The 18772-nt window shown below is 40.1% G+C and overlaps 1 protein-coding gene across 7 annotated transcripts in view; it reads right to left on the minus strand.

Moving 5' to 3' along the window:
• Positions 1-3586: 3586 nt before the first annotated feature.
• The window catches only part of SPACA1 (sperm acrosome associated 1), a 124379-nt gene continuing 109193 nt past the window's right edge, over positions 3587-18772 (minus strand). For 5 of the 7 annotated variants that reach the window (XM_085543716.1, XM_085543714.1, XM_085543717.1 and 2 more), the window contains 5 exons: positions 16157-16258; positions 15669-15775; positions 14739-14874; positions 5640-5784; positions 3587-5426 (listed from right to left, as the gene is read on the minus strand). In XM_085543716.1, coding sequence (XP_085399842.1) covers positions 5333-5426; positions 5640-5784; positions 14739-14874; positions 15669-15740 — 447 coding nt within the window. In that variant the 5' untranslated portion in view covers positions 15741-15775; positions 16157-16258 and the 3' untranslated portion in view covers positions 3587-5332. The remainder of the gene's footprint in view (positions 5427-5639; positions 5785-14738; positions 14875-15668; positions 15776-16156; positions 16259-18772) is intronic. The other 2 variants (XM_085543715.1, XM_015858968.3) reach the window with 1 other exon arrangement.

Genomic DNA, 18772 nt, shown 5'->3' on the forward strand with positions numbered 1-18772 from the left:
TATTTTGCTTTATAGAGCATCAGATGAAAATGACCCATATTCCGCTGGCAATTTCTCTCCTGTATGCACAGCAGCAAAGAAAGAAAAAAAACCACGAGTACTTACTATTTTGTTAAGTGTGTTCTGCTAAATGAAGTTATAAAGAAATAATGAAAACCTTTCAACTCACCATAAAAATTTCATTTCCAAACAGAGACAGTAAAACTGTCAAAGAAAAAAAAAATCATGTCTATGGCATATACCATTAGACCATACATAAAAGAAACTGCACATACATCAAGACCTAAATAACTATACAAACGCATCCTAAATTTCCTGAGACAGATGGCAGATCCTATGTAGACAAGCTATGCATTCCAACAAGATTTTTCTTTAAGAAGAAAAAGAAAAGGGAGCTGAACAGTTGGGAAATGTCTAAAATTCTGTTAAATTAAAACTAATTCCACAAGCTTATATGGCCATATTAACTTATGCAAAACAAGTGAACTAGGGAATCATTAAGTCCCCTAAGATCATGTAGTCCAACTGCCAACCCACCACCACCATACCCACTAATCATGTCCCTCTAAAAAGCAAGAGTTGGCATCTCATCTTGACCCTGATTCAGGAAATGACACGTGCAATAAATTCTTAATTCAGGGAAGAAAAAAGTATCAGCTTACATTCAAGTATGATGAGATTTTCACCTTCGCTCTGGGCCGTGTGTATCGGTAGGAGGGTGTCCCAACAAGGGCAAAGCAGTGAGTCCGCGGAGTGCTGGGGTCTCTGTGTAGATCACGCTTCATGGAGCTAAGCAGGGAGGCTGCCTCAGCTGCATTGGCCAAAGGCTCTTTCAGGCAGCGTAAACTCCTGAGATCACACTGATATTTTTATGTGACCTTTGCCCCTTCCCCTACTCTCATCTCTGTGTTTTCCCCTTAGAAGTGCTGCAGACCTTGCTTCAGCACTCCAGTGGCACTGGCTTTAGCAGGAGCTGGGCACACACCTAAGGTCTGAGAATAATGCTTTATACCCTGGGGTGAGAAGTAAAGGTGAGGTTTCTCCTGTAGCTGGTAAGCTAAAGAAGACAGAAATATTGTGCTTGAATCTGAAGAAAAGGAGAAACTCTTGTATGTATTTTTAATTAATCCACTGCCAGAAAGTAACAAGGACAATATTCCTTGTATTTCTCAAGCACTGCAGATAAAAGCACTTGCATAGAGGACTGTTATATATCCAAGATGGTGAATGCTTTTGTCCATAGGTATGTCAGCAGATGCTCTTCATCTCTTAAAAAAATGCATAAGTTAAAAATTTTATGAGGGCTGTTCTGAATGTAATGCCTCCTATTTTGTTCTTTTGGCCCACTGTGTCAGAGGTGGATGTTGGTGGGATGGCTGTAGAGAAATTTCCCATCAATATTCTGTTACGTGTTCTTGCCTTGTGACAGGTGGCAGCAGAGGGGCAGTCTGACACTATGGTGTCTTACATGGAAGTGTGATTGAAACAAAGGTGTGTCACTGAGTTCCTCTACTTGGAATAAATAACACCCATTGACAATCACTGATGGTTCTATAGAGACCAAACAGTGGATGTGAGCACGGTGAGGTAGTAGGTGATGTGTTTCAGCAGTGGAGACAGCAACATGAATGACAAGCCATGTTCTGGATGGCCAGGAAGGCTTTTTATGAGCATAGCATGAAGACTTTTTCACTGCTGGCAAAAATGCAGGGTTGGTGGTAGTGACTATGCTGAAAAATATTGTTTTGTAGCTGATAATTTGCTCTGTTTAATAATCATAGAAGCAAAGAACCATAGAATCACAAGGTTGGAAAGGACCTACAAGATCATGTAGTCCAACCGTCCTCCCTTTACCATACCTGCAGCAAACCACTAAACCATATCTCCTCGCTGCCTTTCCAGACGCCTCTTGAACACTGCCTGGGATGGTGACTCCACCACCTCCCTGGGCAGCCATTCCAGCGCCTGACCATCTTTGAGAGAGAAAGTTTCTTCTTGTGTCCAGTCTAAACTTCATCTGATACAATGTTACTGTATTTTCCACATAAATAAATGGGAAGGTTATGTTAAGGTGATTATTCTGCACTTCCCATGAGTTTTATACTGCATCTAGTACAAAGAATAATTTATTCAGGCTTACATTTAGGGCAGGAGAATGATAATATGGTCTGTGTGATGATTGCTTGGCCGGAGTAATCTTAACTTCAGGAATTTCCTCACTTCCTGGAGTTTCTGATTTCAGCTTTGACAACAGAATAGCCTCTTATCTGATGAGCAGCAGGGTGCTCTTCCACATTTTTAAAGTTTGGCATCTAATTTATAAGAGGTTTTATTTTTGCATTTCAGGAAGCTTTCAGGAGTTACAAGAGTGAAAAGATACAGGCCAATAAACAGCAGAAACTCCTTAATGCTCTAAGGGTTCCCACATTCACCAGTATGGATTAGCTCAGCCTTTTCTGAATTTCATTTTCTGAATACTCCGACTATACGTCTGTTACTTGTTGGTGGATTTGCCAGCAAACCACCTTCAAAATATCAACCCAAATAAGACTGGAGATTCTTTGCTAATGTTATTAAAATACGTAGGTTGCTCTGAAAGAGCACAGTAACATTATTTGATAGAGCAAATTCTCAGCTACAAAATGGTAATTTTCAACACAGTCACCACCATCAGCCAATTTTCACGGATGAGTTGATCAAGATGCTCTTCATTTCATGGAGTGACAGCACTGCAAGTCCATCCAGAACATGGCTGTCACATTCATGTCACTGTCGCCACTGCTGAAACACATCACCCACTGCCTCACTGTGCTCACATCCACTGTTTGGTCTCCATAAATGTTCAGCAAGCATCAGTGAGTGTCAATGGGTGTTATTTCTTTCCACATAGAGGAAATCAGTGCCACACCTTTGCTTCACTCACACATCCATGTCAGGCACCGCTGTGTCAGACTGCCCCACTGCCGCCATTTGTCACAAGGCAACAGCTCATAACAGAATATTGAAGGGAAGGTTCAAGCTCTACTGCCATCCCACCAACGACACGGTGGGCCAAAAGAACAAGATAGGAGGCATTACTCTCAGAACAGTCCTCGTACAAAATGGCTGTAGAACAGTACACTTTTGCATCCTTATGAAAAATAGTACCTTAGTTCTCCCTTTTTTCTTTCAGTTGTGGCACACCTAAATTACAACATGGCAGCATTGAATTCAGAAATCAATCCCAGAGCTGGTGGTAGGGCTTTATATTTATCATACTATCCATGGGAACACTTCCCTGAGTAATAACCACTGGTTTGTGTCTATTTTTGAGATCTGCATTTAAGGTCTAATCCCAGCCTCACCAAGATAGTCTGTCTTTGATTGCACAGGATCATAAATCCACGTGGACTGTGTAATCTAGTTTTGCAATCTGCAAAATCATTATTGTCTGCTCCTTCCTTCTCAATGTACTTTCTTCTTAATGTCGCAGAATGTTTACATTTGTCCACCACATGATGTAAAATGACATAGCTAATGAGAGTGTTACCAAAAATATCATTTCCTTTTTAAAAAAAGTTATTTTTGCAGAATTAAGGGCACATCATTTTTTTTTATATGATGTTTTATTTGCAAAAATGTAAATGATCTTTTCACTAAACAGCAAACAAAATGATGTATCTCTGACACAATATGATAATGCTTTCTTAAGGATGTGCAGATGGTGCAGTTAGAACATCTGTAGCAATGCAGGAACTGAAGAGAATAAGAATTCTTTGAAAGGATGAGTTATTACCTCCAATCTATTTTATTTCAGCTGTTTTTTTTTTAATTATTATTATTACTTTATTTAATGTTCTTTACTGGGAAGCTTTCTCTAGCCCAAAGTGCTCAATATTTGGCCTTACTTCAGAATGTCTATTATACTCACGAAAAAAGCTTGCTCATAAAATCTATTAAACATTTTACTCAGTCCACAGTCCGTCTTTCAATATCATAAGTTTGTTTTGTTTGTTTGTTCGTTTGTTTGTTTTCCACTTGTATCAAACAATGTTTATTTGCACAAATAGAAAGCACCTTCATAAACACAACAGTAACAAAACTGAGGATGGTTAGAGAAAGTCAGCAAGGATGGTCAGAGACATGGTAGAGGTTCAGGATGACCAGTTACTAAGAAAGCTTAAATTTTTCAGTCTAGAAAGTAAACAACCTGGGAATATTCTGGAGACCTAGAAGATGCACTTTTCAGGGAGAGGTACAGTACTGACCAATAGTTCACTGCCTTTTAAAGAAGTGAGGTACAACAAACAAAACTAGCAGGAAGCAGGTTGACAATGGGCAGAAGATAAGATTGTGCTGTGTCTTTCCTCATCATAAGATGTTTTATATGAGAGAAGCTTACATAAATACAAGGAAACACTGAACAAAGTAATGAAAAAGAAATCCACTCCAGGTTGCTAACTGCTTAGAAAATGCATCTTGCAAAGGAAAAAAAAAAAACAACAAACAAAATTGTATATGGCTGGAAGCTGGAAGAATACGTGAGAAAAACATCATGCAACTTCGACTCGTTCCTGTATTCTTCCCTCAATATCCTTTGTCTGTTGATTTGATTGACATAGATGAACCCCTGGCCTGAACTAGGGTACACTTCTGTTCACATGTTTCGGTCCCCTTGATGGCAGAAATGTTGTATGTGCAAGTGTGAAGGTAAAATTTAATGAAGCTTAAAAAGCACATTTTATCAATCTTCCCTACCATTGCATGTCTAGGAATGTGATTACAGTGATTAGAGTAATCAGAGATGAGGTTCTGTGGTTGAAGATCTTCATAGAGATAAAGAACACTTTGGTTTTGCCTAGTTATTACCTTGACTGTATGCTTAGTTTCATATAGTCTAGAATAACACTGCCATCAATATAAGATGTTAAATATATTCTTTTTAATCTCCTCCCCCAAATTTGGCTTTAGTTCTCCAAATCAGTGGTGTTCAAATTATTACACTACCTGGAAGGGACATACACCTTAGAATAGGATTAAAACAGTTAAAATAGTAATCTAAGACAGTGAATAAGCTGTAAAAAGTAATCCTGTCTTTTTTTTCTTTTTTTTTCTTTAAATATTTTTTACATACAGCTTCTGTGTAATCTGAATTAAAAAAAAAAAAAATAATAATAATTTTCTTCTTTTTTTTTTTTTTTCTTTTTAATTAAATCTGTACATTCAGCAAGTGCTGGAAGGGCTTGTGGTACTTATTGTATTGTGGCTAATGAAGTTAGGGAGATCACAGTAGATGCAGGCGCAGGAACTCCAACACCTTGAAATCCAACACTGACTCTGAGTGAGAGCCTACTTATTCCAGGGTATTCACTGAACTACTGTCGGACAGCTTTTTGTCTTTGTTGCCTCGACCATATTTTGATTCCAAACCAGATTTGACAAGAGCCCTGAAATAGAAAAACAAAAACAACAAAAACCCCACACATTTAAGTAGGTTTACATAAATTGCTTTGAATCGTTCCCCTCCCATCTGCTATTGGCAGTACAAATATTAAATTGCATAGAAACTTGAAAGAGTTCAGCTCAGGTCATTTTGGTCACCAATAATATCATATTTTGATCAAGTAACACATAAGTCACATTGTATGTTGTCCACCTACCAGTGAAGAATTATAAAGATTACAATGCACATCACACCAATGGTCAAAATGACTGCAGTAACCACACAAAAGATCAGAATGGCATTTGTCCATCTTTTCTTTGATAGTTCTCTTAATTTTTCCTTTGCTTTTTTTATTTTCAGTCCTGAAGAAAAATAAATATATAGTCATTATCATGTTCAAATTTTCAAAAGAATCAAGCATTTAGTATGAACAGCAGTGAGAAGGAATAGTACTTCATTCTTTCATCCTCAGGTCTTTCGTAACACTCATGCCTTTACAATGTCGGAACAGTAACATTCTATGCCTTCTTTGCAAAGGCAGATCTAACCAAAGAAGCTGCAAAGAAATAGAGATCAAGGTATTCAGAATGGGACGTGGGAGAAGACAGAGAGTGGATCTTATTAATGCTTGTAAGTATCTAGAGGGTGGAAGTCAAGTTGGTGGGGCCAGGCTCTTTTCAGTGATGCTCACCATCAGGACAAGGGGCAATAGGCACAAACTGGTACCAAAGTTCCACAGAAGCATGAGGAAAAACTGCTTTAAGTTTGAGGATGACAGAGTAGTGGGCTGCCCAAAGATGCTGCAGAGTCTCCTTCTCTGGAAACATACAAAATCCACCTGGATGGTTTCCTGTGTAATCTACTCTAGGGAACCTGCTTTAGCAGGGAGTTGGACTAGACAATTAGATGATTTCTCTTCTGGAGGAGGCTCAGGGGAGACCTTACTACTCCCTACAACTACCTGAAGGGAGGCTGCAGTGAGATGGGATGTCAGCCTTCTCTCCCATTTAACTAGAGATAGGAATAGAGGGAATGACCTCAAGTTGTGCCAGGGGAGATTCAGGTTGGACATTAGGAAAAGCTTCTTCTTTGGAAGAGTGGTCAGGCACTGGAATGGGCTGCCCATGGAGGTGGTAGAGTCATCATCCCTGGAGGTGTTAAAGAAATGTTTAGATGTTGTACCAAGGGACATGGTTCAGTGGGAAATATTGGTGATAGGTAGGCAGTTGGACTGGGTGATCTGGGACATCTTTTCCAACCTCTGTGATTCCAAGGTTCCTTCCACCCCCTAAGATTCTGTGTTTCTGTGATCTCACTTAGGATAGCTCACTATGAAGATATTTGACATAGCTGTCTTAAGTTTTCTCTATAGCCCTTGGAGAGGAACTGGCACTTCCAAGCCACCCTCTGCCGACCTGGTTTAGAAATCCAACACAAGATGAAATATTTTATAATCCATCAGTAACACAATACTAACTGTAGAGGTGCCTGGATGAATAGTCCAGATGCAATATCTACAGCTGGTTGGAAAAATTCCACTCTTTCCACTTGAAGTCCAAGCAGATCTACTGTTTAAAATGCCAGTCTAAAAGATTAGACAATAGAAAGCCATATTTTGGCAGGAAATGACTACCCAAAACATTGAGAGCACACATGGGACTGACCTGCACACATATACACAAGTTAATAAGCTCAGTGACAGTCACAGCACGACAGCTGTCAGAATACTACCTCTAGCTGTGTAAAACCAAAGGGTAACAGTTCCTAAACACTAACAATGACAAAATTAAAGAGAGGGAAACATATCTATTTTGGTATGTGCTTGGCATAAGAATGACTGGGAAGGAGTTGCTTTGCATGGCTCAGAAACAAATAGCAAGGAGCAGCTCCATGAAGATAAGAACTGAAAAATGCAGAAAAGATTTCAAATAAAAAATAAGCTCTGTAGTGCTGTATACTGTTCAGCCTTGGAATATTTCTAAGGAAATTGAGGTCCCTACCACTGCTTTGGCTTTTAATCAAAGACAAGAGATAACAATTGGAAGATGATTCCACAAACAACTCAGAAAAAGTGGAAATTGCTGAAGATGACCAACCAATTACCCCCATCTATTTTTTTGACCCTGGAAATCAAACCTGGTCACCATGTTCTGAAATGTAATTGAACTTCTTTGTTCAACCACATTCGACCAAATCAATGAACTATGACAAATCTTTCCAGATCTCTCCAGCTTTGATAACAGTAGACAAGCCAACTTTAATTTTTCTTTTATTTTCTCTGATATGAGTTTCTAAAACTATAATGTGATATCTCATTGTTCACTGCTATATAGAATTATTCAAACTGGCACATATTCTCTGTAGCAGAAGGAATGCAGGAAAATCATTTCTGTTTCTACTGCATTTCTATGTCTGCATAAGGTCTTGTGCCACTGTCTTCACTGCAGTATCTAAACAATTCTTTCGTCACATCATTTGAGTTTCATTCTCCTGCATCACAGAATCTTTTGGTACTCATAAACCACAGCTCATCTATAGGATTCTTCTGATCTTTCCGTGAGATACAAGACGGGGAGCATGGTGAACAAGCTGTGAAAGTCATACATAGAATGTCTGAACACCAGCTTTTCAGACAATGCAGAGTTAATTGCTTTCAGACTAATTCACTTCACTGACTGAACTGTCTTTCCAGAATCACCTGGAGGTGTTCAAGGCCAGGTTGGATGGGGCCCTGGGCAACCTGATCTAGTAAACGTGGAAGTTTGGTGGTCCTGCTAGGCAAGGGGGTTGGAGCTTCATGATCCTTGAGGTCCCTTCCAACCCGGGCCATTCTGTGATTCTGTGATAATCACATGCCAGTGTGGGGAACAGAAATGAATGAAAACTATTTTTGATTCTGTAATTTCATTAATGCAATATATTTTTCTCCTTGACAAGATGTGAATTTAGACATCTAATAATACCTTGTTTTACAGGCTGTAACAGGAACCTGCTAAAAAGAAAAGCAAGCTTTCTGTATCCACTTCTGATCTACTCAAGTTTTCTTCCAAAGCAATAAGTTCTTCCAGTAGTCAAGATCTAAAACTGCCCTAGAGACAACCTGATAGTACAAAGGGATTTCCTTACAAGTATACACAAATTTAAAATGCAAGCAGGAAACAAACAGAAAAGCAGCTTCTTAAGAAGCTGTTTTATGATGAACAAGAACTTCCACATCAGGAGCAGTATCAAGCCCCTGATCATTGATGAAGAAGTTGAAGAGCACGGATCCCAAGACCAGCCTCTGAGGGGCACCACTTCTGACCAGCCTCCACCCTGACACAGAACCATTGATCGCAACCTTTTGGCTGCAGCCAGCCAGCCAATTCCTAATTGATCTAACAGTCAGATTGTCTCCTGCTACTGCATTTTTCAGAATTTTCTAACAAAACAGAAAGTTTGTGATACTCAGTATACGTGTTGGTTACCTACATTTACCATGATTAAAAAAGGAATGTACTTAAATGAAATGCAAGGGTGGATTTCTGCACTTAAATTGTAGGCACCATAAGAGGATCTGAACTATGAAGATGAATTTCTTTCCAGAAGGTCAGGCTGAAGGGAAAAAAAGGAAAAGTATAAGCAGTGGAAGTGGGGATGAGTGGCTTGGGAAGAAAATAAGGATGCTGCCTAGATATGCAAGGATGGGATCAGGAAAGCCAAAATGCAGATGGAACTGAACTTGGAGAACAACATCAAAAGCAACAAGAAGGGATTCCTAAGGTACATTGTGCAGTACAAACGTGCAACTGAGTGTGTTTCCCCTCTGATAAATGGAAGGGGAGGGGTGGCCTCCTCAGATAGGGAGAAAGCTGAGGTACTCAGTGAGTTCTTTGTTTCATCTTCATGGTCAGTCAGGCTTCTCATGGCTCTCCATATCCTTGAACTTCTAAGTAGGGAACAGGGGCATAAATCTATGATAATGATCTATGATAATGTTGTCTGCACAGCAACGTTCCTTCTATAAGCATTTGCTCAAGCAATTGTTTATATGGTCCAGTAGCCATTGAGAGTTCTTTCCACCAGCTTCCAGATCCAGAGGCAATGAGATTTTCTGCCTCTGCACACTGTTCTTTCCCTTAATACAATGGTGATGCACAGGTGGTTGTTTTTTGTTGTTGTTGTTGTTTGTTTTTTAATTATTCCTAATATTTATTATTCCTAATTTTTAATACATATTAAAAATCCACGGATATATGCAAGTGTGAGAACAGGACTGCACACACATACACAGAGGAGATCCATGTTGTTACACTTTGCACTGGGATCGCTCATTCCTTTTCTGTGCAAATACAAGGACAACATGGCAATGCTGATAATGCACTTGAGCAGTGACGCATTACAGAGATGTGAATTCTGCCTTTAAAGGAAGCTCTGGAACTGAAATCATCAGCAAGAAGCAAACTGTAGCTAAGTGGGAGCTGTAATGGCCTCTGAGACACAAAGCACTGTTGCCTCCATCTTCTCCACAGAAGGGGCACTACGCACACAGCCCAACATGCTCTTCCACCCATGAAAAGTGTGGAGCTGGGGCATAGCTGGGATCGCAGGAGGCTGACACTATTCACAGAGCATGGTGATGAGGATTGTTCCCTGCTCTCACACTCCTCCCTTGCAAAGTCCTCCCTCCTCACAGCACTATTATTAGTAATTTTGAACAAACTGTCTTCCAGTCCCAAAGTCTTCACAAAACACCCAACAACATAATGGGTGGGAGTGTGAAACAAGACCCTCTACTGTACTTCAGTGTAATGATTTAGTAAGAAGGACACAGAGAAATGTCAGCTATTAAAAGTTGAGATTTTCCTTGGAGACATCTCAATAATTTTTGATGATAAAATATTATGTTATGTTTCCCTTGCTATAAAAGACAGAGACATCAGACTGAATGGTTATGAAAAAAAAAAAAAACAAACAAAACCAAAAAAAAAACAAGAAGACAAATTACTAAAAACCACTCCCTCACACAAAAAGGTCATTATCATTGTTCAACAAAAGGTCGCTGAGAAGCACAGTGATCAGAGGTAAAGGACACATGGAAGTTCTTTATGCATAGCATTAAAATTAACTCATGCAGTGTTTTGCCACATGCCATATATAGCTGAATTAATGTAAGGCCTTACTAGTCCTTTTGCAGCATGCCCTCCTGTCCTCCCACCTCACGTGTGAAAATCTGAACTAAAGTATCACATCACATATTTTCAAATGTTGTCTTTGATGTCAGGTTCGTAGATGGTATTTCCAAATCTGGCCACTGTTTTTCACACAGGTAGAAAAACAGAACTGGAGATCAGAACAAATACATTTGCCCCTTATTGGCTGCCTTGGTTACTTTTAGCTCTGTTGACCACTTCAAGGTTTTCTCTCTAGAAAAGTGTCAAGAAGTGACTGCCACTAAACAAGTGCAGCTCTGCTTCCTTAGCTCCATCCTGCAGTTCTGGCACTATCGCAAAGAAATTTATCCCTGTGGAATAGTGCAGGGAGGGATATAGGTGATGAGAAAGACAAAATACAGACTGAAGTTTGTGTATCTAAGTGACCTCAGATGCCTCTCAGTTGAAGGAAAAAGAAAGAGTCTTTTAGGAAGTAATACATGAGATGTCAAGCTCAGAGCAGGACGAGGAGGAGGTGCTCAAGGCAATGGAGCAGAGATTACCTCACAGCCCATGGGAGACCACACTGGAGGGGATCTCCGTGCTGCAGTCTGTGAAGGAACCCATGCTGGAGCAGGTAGAGATTCCCTAAAGGAAATATGATTCACACAGAGTTCAAGCTGGACCAGGTTTATCCTGAGGACCATGGCCCATGGAGGACTCACAGTAAGTGATCTCTCTGTCCTTATCTTGACCCATGAGTTTTCCATCTTATTTTCTACCCCCTGTTCAGGGGGCAGCCCATCATACCTGTCCATCTTATGCTGACTAGAAATCTTTTGGACCAGTTTTAGATGCTATGGGGTGTGTGTGTGTGTGTGTGTGTAAACAAACAAACAAAAAAAAAAAACAGTTCAGTTCTATATGTGAAAAATGAGATTTTGTCTTATTTCTGGTGCTGATTTTGTGATTCTACCCTTCTTCACATTTCATCTTGGAAATCAGATAATGGAACAGAAAAAGGTGTTCTTTGAACAGAAAGACTGGAGTAGGGAGAGAAACTGCCTTGCTTAAATGAAGGCTCAAATTCCCCAGCCCTCATTTCAAAAAGTCTTTTAATTAGGAGCTGGAAAAAAAAAAACAGCATCATAATGTGGGAAGAAACACTACCCATTTGCAAGCCTGGAGCACAGCAAGCTACGCTCTTAGAGAGCAGAGCAACTCTGTAAAACAGAAGACAACAGCTATGAAAATCTAAATCCAAGCACATGGAATTTTGCCACACGTGTGGATGCTGCCAGAATGATCTTTGTAACACTCTCCTGATCCTACTGGAAATCTAAATGCAGTATTCTGATCTTACTAGATGTGTGACCATCCAAAAATCGTTTTGCTCCCATTGTTAGGGGGTAGCAGAATCCCTCCTGGCATAAGAAAAGATCAAGTCAGAGACCACCTCACAAAGCTGAATGTGTACAAGCCTATAAGGCCAGATGACATGTATCACAGGGTCCTGAAGGAACTGGCTAATGTAGCTGGTGACTAGAAAAAGGGAAATGTCACACATATTTCCAAGACAGGGTGAAAGGAAGACCTGAGAAACTACAGGCTGGTGATCCTCACCTCTGTGCCTGAGAAGATCATGGAGCAGATCCTCCTTGAAGAGATGTTAAGGCATGTAGAAGAAGAGGAGGTGATCTGAGAGACTACACAGCTTCACCAAGGACAGATTGTGCCTGACCAATATACTGGCCTTCTATAATGTAGTGATAGCATCAGTGAACAAAGTGATAGCATCAGTGAACAAAGGAAAGGCAACTGATGTTGCCTAATTGGACTTGTGCAAATCCTTTGACACCATCCCGCTCCACATACTTATATCTAATTGGAGCAATATGGATTTGAAGGCTGGACTATTTGGTGGATGAAGAATTGCTTGGGTAATTGCAGTCAGAGGTGGAGGCCAGTCATAAGTGGTGTCTCCTAGCGGTCTGTCTTGGGACCAGTGTGACAGTGGGATGCAGCGTACTCTCAGTAAGTTTGCTGATGACACCAAGCTGAGTGGTGCAGTTGACACAACAGAAGGAAGGAATGCCATTCAGAGGGATCCAGACAGGCTTGAAAACTGGGCCCATGTGAATCTAATGAGATTCAAGATGGGCAAGGACAAGTTGTTGCACCTGGGTCTGGGCAATCCCAGATGCTGCCAAGAAGGACTTGTTGAGTGTGCTCCGGTGCAGATGGACTGGAGGGTTCTGGTGTACAAAAACTTGGAGGTAAGCCAGTAGTGTGCTCTTGCACCCTGGAAGGCCAACAGTATTCTGGGCTGCATCTAAAAAGAGGCTTGTTTAGCTTTGGGAAGAGAAGGTCCTGGGGACACCTCATTGCAGCCTTCCACTACCTGAAGGAAACTCATAGGCAAGAGTGAGACTGACTTTTTACATGGACAGATAATAGCAGTACAAGGGGGAATGGCTTTAAACTAAAGGAGTTAGGTTAGATGTTAGGAAGAATTTTTTTACTCAGAGGGTGTTGAGGAACTGACACAAGTTGCCCAGAGAAGCTGTGGATGCTCCATCCCTGGAGGCATCCAAGGCCAGGATGGATGGGGCCCTGGGCAGCATGATCCAGTGACTGGCAACCCTGCCCATAGCAGGGAGGTTGGAACTGGATGCTCTTTAAAGTCCCTTCCATTCTAAGCCATTCTAAGATTCTGCGCTACAGACAGCAATCCCAGATATGATGAAAGTCTTGGTACTTTCTCAATCAAACTTCCACTGATAAGTTCTTCCATGTACCTAACTAAGAGCTAATAATATCTGAAATCCAAGCAATGGCAGTAGAAACTAAAGCCCAGAAACTCATTTGGATATCTACATACCTCTAAACAAAGCTAAAGGAAGCCAGTCTGGCACTAGGCAGAACAATTAACCTTTTTAACTACGTAATTAGTGTAGAACTGCTCTTCTTTAGATATCAGTTTAGTCATAAATAAATTTCTGAGCCAAAAGACTCAATCCTTGTAAGAAGATCTCAATGGATGTATCTGCTGGGTGGGTTTCATCTGACCACTTTTCACCACAACAACTTAACCAGAGTTTAAATACAAGCATGTTGTCCTACTGACGGATGACTCACCAACTCAAATCAAGGCGACTATTTGCATGTTTAAGCCAAAAACAGATTATGTGCTCTGCTAATTCAGGTCTGAAAAAGAAAACTTTTTGTACAAATAGAAAGGCAGCAACTAAACACTGGAAAAGTTTAAAAAAAAAAACTGAAGATTTGGGCATTTTGTGAATGCTCGATGGATTCAGAAAATAAAATCCTCATTAATGTACAATGGAAGAAAGAACTTCAAGAGAGATACGTTTTGCTGAAGGGGGGGGGGGGAAGGAAGATTGGAGTGGAGGCAAAAAACATGGAGGGGAGTAACATGGAGATAAGTCTCACAAATTATTTCCCTCTTTCTAGTCTGCCATGATTTTTCAGGAGAAAAAAGACCTGAATCTATATTATCTTGGGAAAAAGAATGCACAGGGAACTTTTACCCATTCTCTGTTAATTACAAAAGCTGGAGTTTTTACATAGCTACTCCCATGATTTGAGAAAATCAGCACACCATTACCTTTCCTCATGAAGTCAGCAAAAATCCAGCTAGCAAAGGAGGAGAGAAAGATGTCATAGGGAACCGTCGTATTAAATATTCTTTTAAAAGTTAAACTTCCCTAAATCTATTGTGCATAAGCAAATTCCAGATGGCAGCTGAAAGAAAAATCTCAAAAGGTTGTTTTACAGCTTCAATACTGAAGTAGAAGGGAGACTCATCTGCAGAACTGTCTGATGTGCTGCTGGTTCTATGTAGCTCAAAGAGACAAAAAGAAGTCTGTTAACCAACCTGGCTGCAGTAACAAATGAGTAGGTAACAGTGGAATCTCCTTACTTTAGCTTGAGTTTTTACAAAGGCAAAGAAAATACTCATTCCACAAGGAACCCCTTCATAACCATCCTGTCATTTCCTTTTTTATGTCTCTCTCATCGGCCTACATTTCATGACAGTCATTGCCACACACAAGCCCCCACCTATAAGTTACTGGTGATATGCAAACCCCTGAAAATCAAATGCCACACAACAAACACGAGGTCATAACACAGGAAGACTGTAAATGTCTTTACAAGCTTACCAGTTGTTGTATTCACTGTGTATTTTACAGAGGCAATTGTGCTTCCATTTTCATGAGTTTCACACTGATAAGTAACTGAACGCATACCTCTGTGTACTACCACAATAGCTGAATCATTGGGAAGAATGCTTGCTGGCTGTCCGTATATAAAAGAAAAAAAAAAAGAAATAACGGTTAGTCTCTTTTTAAGTTCATCTGCAAAGCAGAGTCACACCATGTCAGATTCACAGAAAAGTGCTTGATTTCTTCCAACAGTTTTCAACATGTCAGGGAAAATTCCTCTCATCTCTTCAGCACCTTCTGATCCATGATGGTCCAACCTGAGCCATGACCTGATTTAGGACCAGAGGGAATGGTTTCAAGCTACAGCAGGGGAGATTCAAGCTGGACATTAGGAAGTATTACTTCTCAGAAAGGGCGGTCAGGCACTGGAATGGACTGCCCAGGGAGTTGGTGGAGTCACCAACCCTGGGGGTGTTCAAAGAACGACTGGATGTTGTGTTGAGGGACATGGTTTAGTGGGAGCTATTGGTAATAGGTGAACGGTTGGACTGGATGATCTTGTAGGTCTTTCCCAACCTTGGTGATTCTATGATTCTACGATTCTGTGATCCTATGAAAACAACAGGGAAGGGCAACACGACTATGACTTGATAACATGCATTCACTCATCAATCACAATGCCCACCTTCTCTGAAGCAAGAAGAAAGAAACTCTAAAATTATTGTCTCCCGTACAAAAAGAGGGAATTGAAAATGCATAAAAGTGGAAGGCCATATAAACTAACTTGCTCATGACAAATCAGAGCTTATTTGCGTTGCAACAGCAAAGGAAATAATTAGCACAGACGTCTTAACATTTTGCATGGAGAATGTGGTAAACAAATCTATTATGCAGTTTTTCTGCACCAAGTGGGGTTCAATTACTCACCTCATCTGGAATTAAGACCTTCCAAACATATTGAAATCGATTTTCAGGAGAGATATAAATACAAGTCATCATCACGCTTGTAGAGTTCTCAGAAATTGGTCTTCCCCCTACAGGAGGGATTTTTAATAGGTACATCATCAACTATATGAAATGTCTCTGTATGGATCATAAAGCTCATAATTCTTCAAACCACAGAATGTTACTTGGAAATTATCCTTTCCCTTAAAATTACTTCAAATATTCTTTTGCTTAGTGCAATATCTGGAACTAAGCACATAGAAGAAAAATGGTGTTTTACAGGGGCCTGAAACCAAATGCACATCAGTCTAAAAATGAGATCATAAACACTACCAGGTTGTTGAACAGGATAACTGGAGGGTGGAATATAATGATTGCATTCCACTTCCATGAGACTCACAACAAATACAAATGTTTCACGTGAATTCACTGATTTGCTTTAGATTACTACATTACAATGTTCCACTCACATCCACAGTCCACTGGCCCACGGCATTCCTTCACACCAACAATACATTTTTCTTCTTTCCCAGGGCATCCACTTGTTGACAGAACTTCCTGAATACCAATCCCTTTGGGGGAAAAAAAAGAAAAAGAATTATCCTTTGTACCTTCTTCATTTTCTTCGTATTTGTTCTTGCTTTCTTTATCCTAGATGTTAATATGATGTATCTACCAAACACTAGGCAAAACAGATCTTCTCAGAGAGCCTGCTAATCCTGCTATTCTAAGCCTGCTATCCCATGTTGGTATCTACAATTTCAAAGCAACATTCACATCTGTCAGACTCTGCGCTACAGGGAGTCAGATCCTCAGAATCATCATTTTCCTGCATGTCTGAAGAATTCAATATTAATTCAAAACTATTCTTTCAGAAAAAGCATTTGAAATGAAGCTACTAATGCATGTTCTGCAAAACAGTTAATTCACTTTAACTATCAAAGCATTCCGGCTCCTGGCCTTTAAATGCTCAAATCAGATGGCACAGAGAATATCGTGCAGACTGCCAACTCAGTCTGCCTCCAGTTTTGCGATTGCTGGAGTGTCTTCAGCTCCCACCGAGGTCAACAGAAACTGAAGGCATTCAAACCTCCTGGGACTGGGTCTGAGAAGCCTTATGGGTAACTACAGTGAGTGATACAAGAATACCATTACTGACTCCAGAATGAAGCCTGTAGGTGCTCAGAAGCTGGTGGTCAGCAATAAAGGGCTTCTTATGAGAAGCTGGTGAAAACAAATGTTGAACACCAAGAACCCTTCAACATGGTGGTTTCCACTGAAGGCAAAAAATGGGAGATAAGCTACCACAAATGTGTAAAGCTAAGGAAAATTCCTACAAAGCATTCAAGCAAGCAAAAAATGTTCACTCTCTTTATCAGGGTTTCAATGGGAACATCCTCATTTTAACAATTATGAGCAAATTCAAAACAAGTGCTCTAATTGTTTTTGCCAAACTGTGTGTACACAGTTCACTGGAATGACATAGCTTGTGGGGGAGGCAGGAATAACATGCTGAAGCCCAGTAAACAGAAGAAGGTTTTGCCATTTTTCCAGAAGCATTTTGTTTACTAACAGGAATGGAAAGAGGAGAGTTACCCCCGCCTTGCAGAAGAATAATACATGGGGAATTGGTTTGAAGATTGCGTGTATGATGCATATGCCTTCCTTAAATGTGTATTATATAAACTGATGGCTTTCAGAGATGTCATGCTACTCGTGAAACAGTACTTCAAGTGACAGAGGGAGACAACACCACTTACTGAAAATGACACAAAAAGAGGATCATTCTCCACTCCAGAGAATGTCTCATCTCATGGATGCCGAGACAGAGGTGTAAATGGCAGCAAACTGACACTTTTATTAAAGGCATTCCTCTTTCTTCAGGGCCATGTAGGTTTTTTTTAGCTAACAAAAATAAGATAGGAAACCTATGAAACTCCAAAAGGATGGCTTGATAAAATCTGGGTGCTGGGCTAACTGTAATCACATTCATCAGAGAAAAATCTCGCCTTGTCTTATCTACTGCAATATTAAAATCGAGGAAGTGTATCACACTCAAAGGCCTGATGAAAAAAAGCTCTTTTAATGAGATCTGCAAGTTCTCTTAGTGCTCCTCTGCTGCTTCTTTCTGGATAGCTTTCTTTCTTCACTCCCATGTTTCCTTTCCTCATCCCTTTTTAGCAGCTGCCAATGCTGATGAAATTAATCTACTGAGATGCTCTAACGAATGAAGGCTTAACTTCACCAAGTCATCCAAGTTACTTTAAGAAAAAACTGGCTTGGATGCAGTAAAAATAAATTACCCTAATGAAATTCACCTTGTAAAAACGTAAATTAATAGAACAGGCGAGGCAGGATGGATGACCCACAGAGAACTGAATTCTTAGCAATAGAGAACAGAGGCTGAGAGAAATATAGAGGTAGTTGCCAAAAGAACTGGACCATGGAGAGACTGATAGACACTTGAGGTAGATATGATATAATTAATATATGCTTTAATTGTGCTTGAATGCCTCTGTAAACCTGGACTATGAATAGAGAGAACAAGGGATCTGAGCCATACCATTACTTGGAAAAGAAATAATAAAATGGAGTCTGTTCGGAAACCAGTAAATATACAGCGATAGGTAGATAGATGAACATAAGGAATAAGAAAGAACTGGAAGTAGACAAACCACTTTACGGTTTTACTGGAAGAACTAATACGGTACCTTCCAGCCTTTTGACAGACAAATATGCAAGGCACTGAACAGCCCATACTAGAATGGAGGCTACAAACATGGTCTGAAGAGCAGGCATGAGATGATGATCTTTTGTTGTTGCTTTTAGAGTTTTAGTTTCTTGATTCTCCAGTAAAACTATACACTTTCTAACTTTAGAAGGGTTAAACATTAATTTCAAGGGGCCAAAAAAACTGAAATTCTCTGAAGATAAGCAGTATTCGAGAGGTCTTCTAGAGGCATGGGGCATAAAGAGTGGCTTGTTGTACCCTAAACATATGCTCCAAAGTAAGCGAGATTACCAAGAGTACATGCATGGTACGGGCATACCAAATATAGAACCAGCTTTGAAATCGTGAAGAAAAT

The sequence above is a fragment of the Coturnix japonica genome, chromosome 3, assembly GCF_054131305.1.
Source record: "Coturnix japonica strain WE chromosome 3, WE-NBRP24, whole genome shotgun sequence".
In the NCBI taxonomy this organism is placed as follows: Eukaryota; Metazoa; Chordata; class Aves; order Galliformes; family Phasianidae; genus Coturnix; species Coturnix japonica.